Consider the following 17,045-nt stretch of genomic DNA (forward strand, 5'->3'; position numbering starts at 1 on the left):
CCCCCTCCTGGTCCCACCCATAGGGCAGGACTTAGTCGTGTGCCAGCCCCCTTTTCCCAGATAAAGGTAGGAGCAGGCCCCCTTCCAAATTAGATCATCTTTGGAATCAAGACACGACTTTCTACGAAAGGACATCAAGATTTCTTCTTCAAGATTCTCCCTTGTGACTAAGGAGTAGTCACCCTGCATCAGCAGGCACCATCTTAAGAACACTGCGGTCTGCTGCAAGTCCTTCCTCCGGAATCCGACTGCCCAGCTCGACGAGAACCGGCTTCCCTGGCACCTCTGACCTCTACCCACCTCTACAGCAAAGCTGAGAACCGTGGGTGCGACGAGACCTCGAGGGACCGGCCGTCTTCAAGACTGCACGACTTCTTTCCAGCACGACCGCCGAGGGATCCCCTGGTGAGTGCTTTGGGGTCCGAGAAGCCCCGACCCTGAGCAGCTCCAGCACCGAAGTTCAGCCTCCCAGCATCTCCACGATCTGCGTGGGGCCCTTCTGCTTTTGGCTGCTCACCGCGTTGTTTGGCTACTAGCCCGTTGGCTTGTGGCCTTCTTAACGATGCCCGACGACATCACTGCTGCTGGTCTGGTTGCTCCAGACTGGCCCTTGCTCTCTTCCAAAAGAGGAGCACCCCGGACCCTCCTGGTCCACTCCAGACGCCATTTTAGGTCCACCGCGTGGGCTTGAATTTGCCAAGACTTGTTGCCCCAATCCTGGGTCCAGCGACGTCGACAACATCATCCATCGTGGGACAGCTCGTACCTCCATCCTGGTTGCCGAAAACGCCTCCTGGTCTGTGAGACTGCAGAGCACAGCATCGCCCACTCACCTAGTCGAGGTGACTACCATCCGGTGCCCTCCTGGTGCCACCTAACTACTGGCTAGTAGTCACGAACTTGGTCCCCTCTGCTTTCAGGTGTCATCCATCTTCGATCCAGGCTTGGATCACTCGAACAATCTTCACTGGTCGCCTGCCAGCAACTCCTTTCCATCAGGCTCCTGGTTCGTCAACGAAGAATCCCGACGTCTTTTCAGACCTATGCAGCTGCAGCCCCTGGGCTAGGTAACTTCGGCATTTCGGTGCCCCAGCATAGCCTCACTATCCAAGGGTCCAGATCCACTTTCGTTTTCGACCTACCTAGTCGGGTTCGCCCGAGAACACTAACTTTGTGAATACTAGCTTCCATAGGCTTTTTCCCGCCTTACGCGTGAGAGTTCCCACTCTGCACGTGGTGTCCCTAGGCCTCCTGCTCCTAACCTGAGTGTTCAGTATTGTAGGCCTAGCGTTTCTAAAGCCTCTGAGAAGCGTTACTTACCTGCTAGTAATTCGCATTCCACTTTTGTAGTATATGGTTTTTCGTGCCCCTCGTGCATTTGTGTAAATTGTGCGACTTGAAGTGTTTTTATAAGAGTTTTGTTGTGTGCTTAGCTCCCTGTCTCATAAAGAGCCAGGGTAGTCTTGTTATAAATAAATACACTGTTTATTTTCATAACAACTTGTGTGGTGTCCTTTCACTGGGTGTTCAAGGGGTAATGTGATGGTAAAACAGCTGGCTTAACACGCCCTCTAGAGTCTTAGCCTTAGACTGCTCGTATCCATGCTACTAGGATAGCTGGTCTATAAGGTTGACTTACAACCAATCATCAATAAGGGTTGTTTGGACTGATATATAGTGATCACTAGAATAGTGAGCACTGCACATCAGGCCAACTTCTCACATTGGTGAGCAGAGGTTGGGATTTGAGCTTGCTGTTGTTTTACCACACATATCCTAAGAATATCTTGTGAAAGATCACATAAGTACTAAAGGTACATATAACTTAGCTTAGAATACTCTGAGTTCTACTGAACCAGCTGTTGTAGCTCCTAGGGCCTAGCACACCCTAAACTACAACTCTAGCAAGGGATCAGTAGGTAAACATATAGTGTAGGTAAGTGCACCACTTACACCTCACTAGAAAAGCATGTCTACCCATGGAGAGTCTTCAGAGACTCCCCTTGTGGTTATTGACCCTCCACAGGTCAACTCAAGATATGCAGCTCTCAATTTCCAGGAGTTGAGACACTTGTGTACCTCCAGGAAATTGAAACAGGGGTCTAACCCCACCACTCCCTTTCTGTTGGGTCTCTTAGAGACTTATGATGCTAGGAAAGCATCTCAGGGAGATGGGAATATGCCAGCCTTAGAAGGGCACCTCGGTGATCCAGACCTCCACAACACTGATTCAGCAGTTGAGGAGGAGGATCAGGAGGTACTCTCTGGGGATGAGGTAGACAAAGGTCTTGAGGTAGTCAGAAGGCTAACTAGGGCCAACATAGACTTGCTTGGGCTAGGATCTGGGGGACCCCCAGTACTGACCCTAAGTAGGCCTAACCTTGGAGTTAGGAGAGATAGATCTCTTTCTAGGGACTCCAATAGGTCTCTGCACTCTAATGCCTCTTCTCAGAGGAGAAGGAACTCTCCCCAGAGGAGATTGACTTCCCCTCAGAGAATGGAGCATGAAGCTAGGATGAGACAAGCTACTCTAAGGATTGAAAGGGAAGAACTTGCCCGGGCCAAAGAGAAGCTTGCCTTTGCAAGAGAGCAGCAGATGAGTGGGTTAGCTCCCACTGGTGGCAGCAATCTCCCAAGAGATAGAGAGAAGGGTTTAGACACTAAACACCTGACAAAAATAGTGCCCCCCTTTAAGCAAGGGGATGACATCCAGAAATGGATGGTTGCTTTGGAGAGGGCCTGCACTGTGCAGGGCATTCCCCAAAGTCAGTGGGCAGCTATACTGTGGCTCTCCTTTGCTGGTAAATGTAGAGACAAGCTCCTCACTACAAGAGTGGAGGATGCTAATGATTACCAGGTCCTGAAAAATACACTGGTTGATGGGTTTGGTTTAACCACTGAGCAGTACAGGTTGCTGTTCAGAGACACCCAGAAAACTCAGTCTCAGGACTGGTCTGACTTTGTGGATAGTGCCACTAAGGCTTTGGAGGGCTGGTTGCTGGGTAGCAAAGTTACTGATTACACAGGATTGTATAATCTGATGATGAGAGAACAAATTTTAAATAATTGTCAGAACCAGTTGTTGCACCAGCACCTTGTTGATTCAGATCTGACCTCTCCCCAAGAATTGGGAAAGAAGGCAGACAAATGGGTCAGAACAAGGATCAAGCAGAACCAGAACCAGAACCAGGGTGGTCAGAAGAAAGCAGACCAGAAGGGCAATGCTAAGAGTGAACAAAATGACCAGAAGTCTTCACCAGGTCCCCAACAAACCAAAGAGGGTGGGGGTCAGGCTTCCCAGAAGAAGAAGACTCAAGAAGGCCAGTCAAAAAGGTGGTGCCAGTACTGTAAAAGTAAGTCTCACTGGTTTAGTGAGTGCACCAAAAGAGGAGGGCAAACTCCTGCCACTACAGCTCCTAAAGCAACTGCACCCCCTAGTACAGTCAGTAGTGGTAGTGTACCTCCCAAGGCATTAGTTGGGTTAACCTTGGGAACTGAGGAGTCTGACAACTTAGTTGGCACACTCACTCAGGCTGTCCTTGTCTGTACAGGGGATATGGATATGTCCCCTGATGTAAGTCCCAATACTTTGGGCAAATACAGGCAGACACCTTTAATAAATGGCAAAATGGCTCAGGCCTATAGGGACACTTGTGCCAGTGTCACCATGGTGACACCTAACTTTGTGGACCCTGGACAGATCATGCCAGGTACAGATTTCCTGGTGACCAATGCCAGCAACGTCACTACCAGTCATAGTATGGCGATTGTTGCTTTCTCCTGGGGAGGGGTAAGTGGTCAAAAGAAAGTTGTAGTCAGTTCAGACCTCCCAGTTGATTGTTTGTTGGGCAATGATTTGGAGTCATCACTATGGTCAGAAGTGGAGCAGAGGACTCACATGGAAATGTTAGGCTTGCCAGCACATGTGCTTGCTGTGACTAGGTCACAGGCCAGACGATGCCCCACTGAACAGGTGCTGGATCCTGGAAGAAAGGACCAGACACCTTCCAAGAAGAAGAGCAGTAAGGGTAAGGCTTTGCCTTCCCCCTTGCCCCAGGTTGAGGATCAAGTCTCTGAGGAGGCTGATCTGAGAGAGCTGAGGGAAACTGAGCCTAAAGAGCTTGAACTTGATCAAGTTGAGTTTCTGGGCTCAGGGGGACCCTCCAGAGAAGACCTGGGGAAGGCACAGTTAGACTGCCCTTCCCTTGAACCCCTCAGACAGCATGCTGCTGCTGAGGCTGCAGGGAATGCCACAGGTGCCCACAGGGTATACTGGGAAGATGGACTCCTGTACTCTGAGTCAAGAGACCCCAAGCCTGGTGCAACCAGGAGGCTGGTCATCCCCTTGTCTCTGAGAGGTTTCCTTCTCACCTTGGCCCATGAGATTCCCCTTGCAGGTCACTTAGGTCAGACAAAGACTTGGGACAGGCTTGTCTCACACTTTCACTGGCCCCACATGAATGAGAATACCAAGGAGTTTTGTCGCTCCTGTGTCACTTGCCAAGCCAGTGGTAAGTCAGGTGGCATAACAAAGGCCCCCCTCATACCACTACCTGTGGTGGGGGTTCCCTTTGAAAGAGTGGGGATTGACATTGTTGGTCCAATGGAACCCCAGACAGCATCAGGGCACAAGTTTATACTGGTGGTGGTGGACCATGCCACCAGGTATCCTGAAGCTATTCCACTTAGGACCACTACAGCACCTGTAGTGGCAAGGGCCCTAGTTGGAGTGTTCTCCAGAGTGGGCTTCCCTAAGGAGGTTGTTTCTGACAGAGGTACAAACTTCATGTCAGGATATCTGACTGCAATGTGGAAGGAGTGTGGTGTGAACTACAAGTTCACCACACCCTACCACCCACAGTGCAATGGGCTTGTTGAGAGATTCAACAGGACCCTCAAAGGGATGATTCATGGACTACCTGAAACTCTTAGGAGAAAATGGGATGTCCTGATCCCCTGCCTCTTGTTTGCTTACAAAGAGGTCCCACAGAAGGGGGTTGGCTACAGCCCCTTTGAGCTTCTGTATGGGCATCCTGTAAGAGGACCCCTGTGTTTGGTGAAGGAAGGATGGGAGAGACCTCTCAAAAAGCCTGCAACCAACATAGTGGACTATGTACTTGGTCTCCGCTCCAGGATGGCTGAATACATGGAGAAGGCATCCAAAAACCTAGAGGCCAGCCAAGAACTCCAAAAAGCTTGGCATGACCAGAAGGCTGTCCTGACTGTATACCAGCCTGGGCAAAAGGTGTGGGTACTGGAGCCAGTGGCACCAGCAGCCCTCAAAGACAAATGGTCTGGGCCCCACACCATCATTGAGCAAAAGGGAGAGGTCACCTACCTGGTGGACCTTGGAACTCCCAGGAGCCCTCTCAGAGTGCTCCATGTAAACAGGCTCAAGGCATATGTTGACAGGAAGGACATGAGCTTGCTCATGGCCACAGATGAGGGACAGGAGGAAGAGAGTGACCCTCTCCCAGACCTGCTCACTCAGAATCCTGATGATGGATCAGTAGATGGTGTTGTCTTTTGTGGCAGCCTCTCTGAACATCAGCAACAGGATTGCAGGCAAGTTCTGCAATCCTTCAGACATATGTTCTCTCTGACACCCAGCCAAACTGATTGGTGTACCCATGAGGTTGACACTGGAGACAGTCTGCCTGTCAAGAGTAAAATCTACAGACAGCCTGATCATGTCAGAGACTGCATCAAAACAGAAGTGCAGAAAATGTTGGAGTTGGGAGTCATTGAGCCCTCAGATAGCCCTTGGGCTAGCCCAGTAGTTCTAGTGCCAAAGCCTCACACCCAGGGTGGTAAGAGAGAGATGAGGTTTTGCGTAGACTACAGAGGCCTCAATGCAGTCACTAAGACTGATGCCCACCCAATACCAAGGGCAGATGAACTTATAGATAGATTGGCTTCTGCCAACTACTTAAGCACATTTGACCTGACAGCTGGGTATTGGCAAATCAGGTTAGCTGAGGAGGCCAAACCCAAGACAGCATTTTCTACCCCTGGTGGGCATTATCAATTTGTGGTAATGCCCTTTGGGTTGAAGAATGCCCCTGCCACCTTCCAAAGGTTGGTGAATCAAGTCCTCACTGGGCTGGATGACTTCTGTGCAGCATATCTTGACGATATTGCTGTCTTTAGCTCCACCTGGGAGGATCACCTGGTCCACCTGAGGAAAGTGTTAGAGGCCCTGCAAAAGGCAGGCCTCACTATCAAGGCCACTAAGTGCCAGATAGGGCAGACACAGGTTGTATACCTGGGCCACCTTGTAGGTGGAGGCCAGGTTCAGCCACTGGAGAGTAAGATACAGGCCATCAAGGACTGGACTCCTCCAATCACCCAGACTCAGGTTCGAGCTTTCTTGGGCCTGACTGGGTACTATAAGAAGTTTGTCAGAAATTATGGGTCCATAGTGACCCCTCTTAATGACCTGACAAGCAAGAAGATGCCAAAGAAAGTTCAGTGGACAGCAAGCTGTCAGAAAGCATTCAATGACCTAAAGCAGGCCATGTGCACAGCACCTATCCTTAAGAGTCCAGATTACTCCAAGCCATTCATTGTCCAAACAGATGCTTCTGAGTTGGGTGTGGGAGCTGTTCTGTCTCAGCTGAATTTTGATGGTAATGACCAGCCTATTGCTTTCATTAGCAGGAGGCTGACCCCCAGAGAGAAAAATTGGTCAGCTATTGAGAGGGAGGCCTTTGCTGTGGTTTGGGCCCTGAAGAAGCTGAGGGCCTACTTGTTTGGTACTCACTTCACCATTCAGACCGACCACAAGCCCCTCTTGTGGCTAAATCAGATGAAGGGTGAAAACCCCAAACTGCGTAGGTGGTCCATTTCCCTACAGGGGATGGATTTTACAGTGGAGCATAGACCTGGTACTGATCACAGCAATGCTGATGGGCTATCCAGGTATTTCCACTTAGAGCAAGAAGACTCACCTGGTCAAGGTTAGTTTATTGTCCCAAAGTTTGGGGGGGGTCATGTAGGAGAGTAGGGTCTGCAATCCTATGATCACCCAGATTTTTGCTTTTTGCTGCACTGGTTTACGACTTTCCCTGGCTGTGGGCCTGCTAATCAGACCCACAGCCTAGCTGTTCTCTCTATCCAAATTGTACTCAGGTACTGAATTGGCACTGGGCCCTCTCTAAGTCCCTGTACCCAGGGCTGAGGTGCACCCAGAAGTCTCCCAGGGGCTGAAGCATGTATTGTGCCACCCCTGGACTGACTAACTAAACTGACACAACTGGCTGCACGACAGCTGGGGCAAGGTGGTGTACTCACCCTTTGCTTTAGATATAGTATACATATATCTAACCCTAAAATGGACACACAGATCTCCTATCAGTCACTCCTATGGCAGGCCTTAACAATCCTGAAGGCAGAGTGCTTGGAATCGTGTGAGATAGTGCTCTGGCATGAGCTGAGCCTGTCTGCGGCTTTCGGGATCCATCCCTTAGCCGTTTCCATGATATCGCATACCATATACTCTTAAGTGCATTATAATCCTCGCGGTTATATGCCAACTCTGGTATCGCTTTATCAAAACATGTCGAGTAAGGTGTCATACGAATTGGAATACTAACCCCTCGCCAATTCTGGCGACGGGGTTAGCATTCCACCCTTCTAGAGGGACACGACATGGATGTAACCTGTAACCCCGGTTAAAGTCAGACAGAGCCTTAGCATCCACAAAATGGATGCTGCCACCGAGACACAAGTCTGCCCTCCTGCTGCTGGGAGTCCTCCCAGAGCAGGAGGCAAGGACAAAGGGTTTCCTGCCAGGGGCGGTGCCAGCACCGTCCCAGACAGGGTTTTGTGTATTCTAGGTAGGCAGGGCTACCGAGGAAGGTGACTGCAAGTGGCACCCCGGTGCTCACTGTGCATAGGCCGGCCTGAACCAGTTCCAGGGACACTCCAGACCCTGAGCTGGGGAAAAGCCCGCCAAGGAAGGGGGTGTAACCACCCCCCTCCTGGTCCCACCCATAGGGCAGGACTTAGTCGCGTGCCAGCCCCCTTTTCCCAGATAAAGGTAGGAGCAGGCCCCCTTCCAAATTAGATCATCTTTGGAATCAAGACACGACTTTCTACGAAAGGACATCAAGATTTTTTCTTCAAGATTCTCCCTTGTGACTAAGGAGTAGTCACCCTGCATCCGCAGGCACCATCTTAAGAACACTGCGGTCTGCTGCAAGTCCTTCCTCCGGAATCCGACTGCCCAGCTCGACGAGAACCGGCTTCCCTGGCACCTCTGACCTCTACCCACCTCTACAGCAAAGCTGAGAACCGTGAGTGCGATGAGACCTCGAGGGACCGGCCATCTTCAAGACTGCACGACTTCTTTCCAGCACGACCGCCGAGGGATCCCCTGGTGAGTGCTTTGGGGTCCGAGAAGCCCCGACCCTGAGCAGCTCCAGCACCGAAGTTCAGCCTCCCAGCATCTCCACGATCTGCGTGGGGCCCTTCTGCTTTCGGCTGCTCACCGCGTTGTTTGGCTACTAGCCCGTTGGCTTGTGGCCTTCTTAACGACGCCCGACGACATCACTGCTGCTGGTCTGGTTGCTCCAGACTGGCCCTTGCTCCCTTCCAAAAGAGGAGCACCCCGGACCCTCCTGGTCCACTCCAGACGCCATTTTAGGTCCACCGCGTGGGCTTGAATTTGCCAAGACTTGTTGCCCCAATCCTGGGTCCAGCGACATCGACAACATCATCCATCGTGGGACAGCTCGTACCTCCATCCTGGTCGCCGACAACGCCTCCTGGTCCGTGAGACTGCAGAGCACAGCATCGCCCACTCACCTAGTCGAAGTGACTACCATCCGGTGCCCTCCTGGTGCCACCTAACTACTGGCTAGTAGTCACGAACTTGGTCCCCTCTGCTTTCAGGTGTCATCCATCTTCGATCCAGGCTTGGATCACTCGAACAATCTTCACTGGTCGCCTGCCAGCAACTCCTTTCCATCAGGCTCCTGGTTCGTCAACGAAGAATCCCGACGTCTTTTCAGACCTATGCAGCTGCAGCCCCTGGGCTAGGTAACTTCGGCATTTCGGTGCCCCAGCATAGCCTCACTATCCAAGGGTCCAGATCCACTTTCGTTTTCGACCTACCTAGTCGGGTTCGCCCGAGAACACTAACTTTGTGAATACTAGCTTCCATAGGCTTTTTCCCGCCTTACGCGTGAGAGTTCCCACTCTGCACGTGGTGTCCCTAGGCCTCCTGCTCCTAACCTGAGTGTTCAGTATTGTAGGCCTAGCGTTTCTAAAGCCTCTGAGAAGCGTTACTTACCTGCTAGTAATTCGCATTCCACTTTTGTAGTATATGGTTTTTCGTGCCCCTCGTGCATTTGTGTAAATTGTGCGACTTGAAGTGTTTTTATAAGAGTTTTGTTGTGTGCTTAGCTCCCTGTCTCATAAAGAGCCAGGGTAGTCTTGTTATAAATAAATACACTGTTTATTTTCATAACAACTTGTGTGGTGTCCTTTCACTGGGTGTTCAAGGGGTAATGTGATGGTAAAACAGCTGGCTTAACACGCCCTCTAGAGTCTTAGCCTTAGACTGCTCGTATCCATCCTACTAGGATAGCTGGTCTATAAGGTTGACTTACAACCAATCATCAATAAGGGTTGTTTGGACTGATATATAGTGATCACTAGAATAGTGAGCACTGCACATCAGGCCAACTTCTCACAGTGAGCCATGCCGGGCAGGTTTCCATGTGTAAGGTACATGTCAGAGCCCCTCTGACAGAAGCGTAAGGGACGGAGCGGCCGACTTTGGAGCTTCGAGTCTCGGCATCCTCTCAACACCCTGTGATTCTGGGTAAATCACTTAGGGCCAGATGTAGGAGAATTCAATTTAGCGAGTGCTTAATAGCGATTTTTACCGACTCGCTAATTTGAATGTAGGTTGGAATCACAAAAATATTAGCGATTCCTTAATATTCCTTAATTGCGAATCACAAATTGAGATTTGCAATCAAGGAATACCATTCCATTCATTCCTATGGGCCAAGAGGCCCATAGGAATGAATGGGAATTGTGCACACAAGTTGCGAGTAACCAAGAGGCACTCGCAAATTGCGGGCGCAATTTCAAGGGTGCAAGGGTTCCAAAAGGACACCCTGTTGCACCCCTGAAATGTGTATGTGTGCCCATGTGGTGCACATACATGCCCTAAGGGCGTGAATGTGTGCCACATGGCACTCCGTAAAAAGCCAAAAAGTGCTTTTCGAAATGAAACCGCAAAACACCACCAACTTGAAGTTGGTGGTATTTTGCGATTAATTAAGGCAATATCGCAATTTGCGATGCCTACCAGCATAGCATTTAGGGAATCACAAATTGCGATTCTCAATGGTCCATATGTATCAAGCAAATTCGCATTCGCAAAGGCCGAAATTCGCCTTTGCGAATGCGAATTTGCTAAATGGTATGTACTAAGCAAAATCTGGTGCAAAATAAGGAATCGCAAAATTTGCGATTCCTTATTTTGCAATTGCATTTAAGGAATCGCAAATTTTGCGATTCCTTAAATGCAATGTATGAAGCAAAAAAAAATTAGCAAAATGTCCTTAAGGAATCGCAAATTACCACCAACTTCTAGTTGGTGGTAAGTTGCGAATTCCTTGAAAAATGCCCATTTTTGCATTTTTCAAAGTGCCATGTGACGCACATACATGCCCTTGGGGCATGTACGTGCGCCACATGTGCACCTATGCATATTTCAGGGGTGCAACAGGGTGTCCTTTGGACACCCCTGCACCCTTGAAATTATTCTCAATTTGCGTTTTGCAAATTGCGAATCGCAAATTGAGAATAACTTCCCATTCATTCCTATGGGCCTCCTGGCCCATAGAAACGAATGGGAAAGTATTCCTTAATTGCAATTCGCAATTTGCTAATCGCAATTAAGGAATTTTAAGTAATCGCAAAAAAATGCGATTTCGCAAATGGGTATCTTGATACATATGACCCTAAATTCTTGCGCAAAATAATGAATCACAATTTTTGCGATTCCTTATTTTGCGTGCGGGTATTTGCCTACCTACGTTGCTCACAGCCACCTACATCTGGCCCTTAACGTTCACGTGCCCACAAAAAAGAAAAAAAAAAGAATGTGTCCTTGTGAAATGATGCAACTGGCGCTCATGCAAAGCGCTTCGATGCATTCGGATCGAGATTCCGCAATTTAAAACCTGGAAAACACAAGCATCAGTCCCTGTATAATTCACAGCATCAGTAAGCGCCTAGAGTCCCTGCTGTGCCGGCCACGGAGCTATCCAAGCAGTCGTGAGACGCATAAACAGAGAGGCCTGGGCTCTGTCAGACGCATCTCGTGGCCGCCTCAGGCCTCGGCACAGAGTGTCCCCACAATAAATGAGGCCGACTGACTCTAATAAGTGACATCTCGCCTCGAATCAGAGACGTCACCAGCGCAGACGTGCTGCGGAGAGTTACCGTGTGCTTAGGCGGTGCCAGTGGGGGGGGGGGGGGGTGCCTGGGCTGGGGGGGGCCCGGGTGATGGATGCTGTCAGACACGAGGCCTGGCACGCTGTGATGTGTGTATTTTATTCGCAGCCGGGGCTCTGGACTGTATGATGCGCTCATCCATGCGCCGCGAAGCTGGGCGCTAGGCGCTAGGTCTGGGCTTGGCATCCAGTGTCTGACGTGCCTTCTCTCCCTGCCAGGCTCACGCCGTCGAGATGGGCTGCCGGCTCAACAAGCCCCCCAAGCAGGAGGCCCCCCGCCCGGGCAACATCTACTCCACCCTCAAGAGGCCTCAGGTGGAGACCAAGACCGACGCGGCCTACGAGTACCGCTTCGTGGACTTCACGGCGCTAGACACCGGTGAGTGAGGGGCCGGGAAGGGGGTGGGGCGCAGGGCTGGGGGCAGGGGGGCTGCAAGGTGCCTCATTTATGAAAAGTGACGCATCGCTGCGTGAAAACAGCGATGCGTCACTTTTCACTGCGCCCTCCTTGCGACACCAATGATGCGTCATATTTACAGTATGACACATCATTGCGCAAGGAGTTACAGATACGTCAGTATTTCTGACGGACCTGTTAGCGCAAAAGCGACGCATTGATGGAGTGTGTCACAAAAGTGACGCAACTCCAGCAATGTGTCCTTGCCCCATGTGAAAGGGCCGGTGTCAGTATTACACCTGCTGTGAGGCAAGCGCAAGATTTTGACGCAATGGTGTCCTAGAAGTGACGCCGTGAAATCTCATAGATTTCACTGCGTCACTTCTACGACCCTTTCTTGCGTCAATACGCCCCCCTTGCATACATTATACCTGGCGCAGGTATAATGTGGCGCAGGGGTTTACAAAGTGACGCATCTACCTAGATGCGTCACTTTGTACATATGGCGCAACATGGCGCATTTTATACGCCACTGGTGCGATGCACCGGCAGCGTAAAAGTGACGCACAGCCTCATAAATGAGGCCCCTGGCTTGAGAAGTACTGGGCGACAGCTTACAGGAGTAAAACACAACACAGAAGTAAGGGGGTGATGCAAACAGGTTTCCTTCCAGGGAAGGGTCCTTGGGGAAGGTGGGCGTCCCAAGAAGGGGGGGGGCTTTCTCCAGAGCCTTCAGTATGGAACTTGAGTGTAAATGCAGTGATGGAGCCGAGGGGTGTCTACAGCAGGGCAGGTTGCGTGGGTCAGGCTGGCCTGGGCTGCTATGAACATTTATTTTATTTTATTTATTGAATGCGTTTTTATATAGCGCAGACTTTGCCCGAAGGTGTCAGAGCGCTTCACAATAGGAACAGTAGCGAAACATGAGGACAAATTACAAGTCAGCATGTTACAAAAGCAAACGTTACGTTACATGAGGCGACAGTGACAATTGTGCAAGTATCAAGAGCAAACAAAATACAAGAGGTAGCAAAGAACACGTTACTAGAGGAAAGAAAGGGACGTGTGTATGTTACAAAAGCGTACAAAGTACAAGTAGAGGTATAATACTGCAATAAATGGCAGATACTCAAAACATAAGAACAAAAGTTACATTACATGAGGCAATGGTGGTAATTGTGCATGTATCAAAAGCAAACAAAATACAAGAGGTAGCAAACGGTACATTACACGAGGGAAAAAAAATGACGTGTGTGTATGTTACAAAAGCGTACAAAGTACAAGTCGAGGTATAATACTGCACTAAATGGCAGATACTCAAAACACAAGAACAAACATTACATTACATGAGGCAATAGTGACAATTGTGCATGTATCAAAAGCAAACAAAATACAAGAGGTAGCAAACGATACATTACACGAGGGAAAGTGACGTGTGTATGTTACAAAAGCGTACAAAATACAAAAAGCGGTATAATACTGCACTAAATGGCAGATACTCAAAACACAAGAACAAGCAATGGTGGCAATTGTGCAAGTATCAAAAGCAAACAAAATAAAATACAAGAGGTAGCAAACGATACGTTAAAAGAGGGAAAAAAAGTGATGTGTGTGTATGTTATGAAAGCGTACAAAGTACAAATAGAGGTATAATACTGCACTAAATGGCAGATACTCAAAACACAAGAACGAACGTTATGTTACATGAGGCAATGGTGGCAGTTGTGCATGTATCAAAAGCAAACAAAATACAAGGGGTAGCAAACGATACGTTACAAGAGGGAAAGTGACACAAGAGGGAAAGTGACGTGTGCAAGTTACAAAAACGTACAAAGTACAAGTAGAGGTATAATACTGCACTAAATGTCAGATAATGAAAACACAAGAATAAACGTTACGTAACATGAGGCAACGGTGGCCATTGCGCATGTATCAAAAGCAAACAAAATACAAGAGGTAGCAAACGATACGTTAAAAGAGGGAAAAAAAGTGACGTGTGCATGTTACTAAAGCATACAAAGTACAAGTAGAGGTATAATACTACAATAAATGGCAGACACTCAAAACACAAGAACAAACATTATGTTACATGAGGCATTGATGGCAATTGCGCATGTATCAAAAGCAAACAAAACAAAATACAAGAGGTAGCAAACGATACATTACACGAGGGAAAGTGGCGTGTGCATGTTACAAAGGAGTACACAATACAAGTAGAAGGATAATACTGCAATAAATGGCAGACTCTCAAACCACAAGAACACATTGGGAAGGCACTTCTAAAGTCATGTAGAACTTCTTTATGTTAACAGACTGTGAGTAGGTCTGTGTCACGCTGGAGCCTGCCCGGGTCTGTGTGCCAACAGTGGGCACGGAGTGAGGGGCTGGGCAGACCCGACCACCTCTGCTCGCCTGGGCATCTCTTGAAACATTGTAAAAAGTGCTACAAGTCTGTGCTCAGCTTTATTTTTACATCTACCGCCCCGTGGTGGCCACTAAACAGGCTCTACGTCAGACTCAGAGATTACATTTGAGTTAAAAGCTAAGCGGGGCATTAAGCTACACCCCGCAGGGCAGAGGCCTCCCCAGTCCAAGGCGCTTCCTCCCCCACCCCCGGCACAGCCTCGGACCGCCGCATCCTGTTTGCACTTGTGTTTCCACGACTCCCTTCCTGGCTCGTGTTCACACCGACAGAGTGGGGTGCAGACCTCGGTAGGAGATAAGGCACGTAGGCCTCCCACGAGCACGCGCCTGGGGCTCTCGGAGATGCGCCCCCGATGCAGGCCGTGACGCCTGCACTGACCTCTCATAGCGCCCAGAGGCGCTGCCTTTGCACAGACGTGTGAGTGAGTGACACATGCCTGGACACCCCCTTTCTGTACACACCCCAGCGGTACAGCTCAAACAAAACATATAGTACACAGGGCAGCCCGGAGAATGACATCTGCCAAAGGAAATGTGACAAACTTCATTGTGAGACTGGAATTAAAAGTGCACACCTTTTATTCGGAATTGCAGGTGGGAGCACAATAGATCCGAAAAGTGAACACCCGCATCAAGCGGAAGTTGTTTTTTGTGGCGCGAGGTACAGACGCGATCTCTCCTCTTGGCACCCCTTACTTTTGGCAGAAATGAGATCAGTGGTCGAAGTGGGGTATAAAAAGTAGGGGGACTGTGGATGGAGAATTAGGGGGCGGGAATAACCGAAGATTGGATCAGGGGGCGGGGTCAGGGGTGTGGCAAGAAATCGCAAAACATACCAATTTTTTGTACGTTTAGCATTTCACTGACCAGTTACAGCTTATTACGTTATTTAATTCAAACAATGGATAAACATGTTTATTTGAGGTTTAATTCAGGAAAAAGCAAATACTCTTTAGGGAATACAGGTTTATGTAAATCGTGTGAAATATAAGCAGGAACAATGGCATGGGCGCAAATTCAAAATGGTGAGTGGTCAAAATTCAGGACAAAAATTCAGGACGGGAGGTCAAAATTCAGGACAAAAATTCGGGGCAACAGGTATGCTATGCCGACACATCAGTGGATTTCATGCAAAAGTGTATGAATAAATAGGCAAGGAACATAAGAATAAGTCACTTCTCCTACCCCGTCACCGCTCCTTTCCTGTCATTTCCCCTGCCCCGTCACCACTCCTGCCTGTTCACCGCTCCTGCCCGTTCCCCGCTCCTGCCCGTTCACCGCTCCTGGCCGTTCAATGCTCCTGCTCGTTCACCGCTCCTGCCCGTTCACTGCTCCTGCTCGTTCCCCGCTCCTGCCCGTTCACTGCTCCTGCCCGTTCACTGCTCCTGCCCGTTCACTGCTCCTGCTCGTTCCCCGCTCCTGCCCGTTCACCGCTCCTGCCCGTTCACTGCTCCTGCTCATGCCTAATCACTGCTCCTGCCCAATGACTGCTCCCGTTCAGTCATTTCTCCTGCCTCGTCACATCTCCTGCCCCAACACTTTTCCTGCCTGTTAATTCTCCTGCCCGGTCATCTCTCCTGCCCGGTCACCTCTCCTGCCCGGTCACCTCTCCTGCCCGGTCACCTCTCCTGCCCGGTCACCTCTCCTGTCCCATCACCTCTCCTGCCCCGTCACCTCTCCTGCCCCGTCACCTCTCCTGCCCAGTCGCCTCTCCTACCCCGTCACCTCTCCTGCCCCGTCACCTCTCCTGCCCAGTCGCCTCTCCTGCCCCGTCACCTCTCCTGCCCAGTCGCCTCTCCTGCCCCGTCACCTCTCCATTCTTGATGCCTCTTCTTCCCTGTCACTTCTACCTGCCCCTTCACTTCTCCTACCCTCTCCTGCCCCATCACCTCTCCTTTCCTGTCGCCTCTTCTGTCCCTTCATTGCTCCTTTCCAGTTCACTCTGTGTATAACATTGACAAATTTCACATGGTGTCAAAGGGAGGAGGGGGGGTACGGGTTCGTGTATTGTTATTCGAAAGGGGATAATCAGCCTCAATCGGATTGACAATGGGGCTGCCCTCCGTCTGTGAGAGCTCAGGGAGGGGCTGCTGCAGCCTCTGGAGTGCAACAGAGAAGTGCGAGCCGCCACTGAAAGAAAAAGTTGTCATTTTTAAGTTGGACTATTCTTGCCGTCCCGGGATGCTTTTTTGAAAGAAAGAAGTAGGGCAAAGGACTGAATTAATTTTTTTAAGTAGGGGCACGCCGTGCCCTTCCGATCCCGCCCACTTCTACCACTGAATGAGACCTCTACAGTGGAAGAGGAAGCGATTGTCCCGGAGACCCAAGTGTTCCCGAATAGGGACTGAAACCCCTGAGACAGGCATGTTTCTTTCCGCCTCAGAGGCAACAGAAATGAACTCCCCTAAAAACAACCGATACCCACATATCTGCCCTTTCTAGGTGGCAGGCTGGCCTTGTGTGTTGGCGCAACCCTCCGTCACGCTCCCCAGTACCCTGCTCACGCCCTGTTTGCACGTGCACAATTTGGGACCCCTTTGCACTTGTTATCGACGCCCGGCGTTTCATTCACGCCCTGGTTTTGCACCAGATAAGTCCGTGTGATTGGCACGGTGTGAGATTATCACGTCCACTCGAAAACCGCGGGAGATCTCTGTGGAAATCCATTTCCACCTAGTGGGCGGCCAGAGCTTCCCGCCTTTTCAGAAGCATGTGTTCTGTTAGCGTTGCCGCAGGCGCAAAGCCTC

General features: G+C 50.0%; 1 protein-coding gene across 1 annotated transcript in view; it reads left to right on the top strand.

The window, feature by feature from the left end:
• RFTN1 (raftlin, lipid raft linker 1) overlaps positions 1–17,045 on the top strand; it is a 363,828-nt gene that overhangs the window by 120,608 nt on the left and 226,175 nt on the right. The window contains exon 2 of the mRNA XM_078664025.1: positions 11,697–11,856. Coding sequence (XP_078520151.1) covers positions 11,712–11,856 — 145 coding nt within the window. The 5' untranslated portion in view covers positions 11,697–11,711. The remainder of the gene's footprint in view (positions 1–11,696; positions 11,857–17,045) is intronic.

This window comes from Lissotriton helveticus, chromosome 10 (assembly GCF_964261635.1).
Source record: "Lissotriton helveticus chromosome 10, aLisHel1.1, whole genome shotgun sequence".
Taxonomy (NCBI): Eukaryota; Metazoa; Chordata; class Amphibia; order Caudata; family Salamandridae; genus Lissotriton; species Lissotriton helveticus.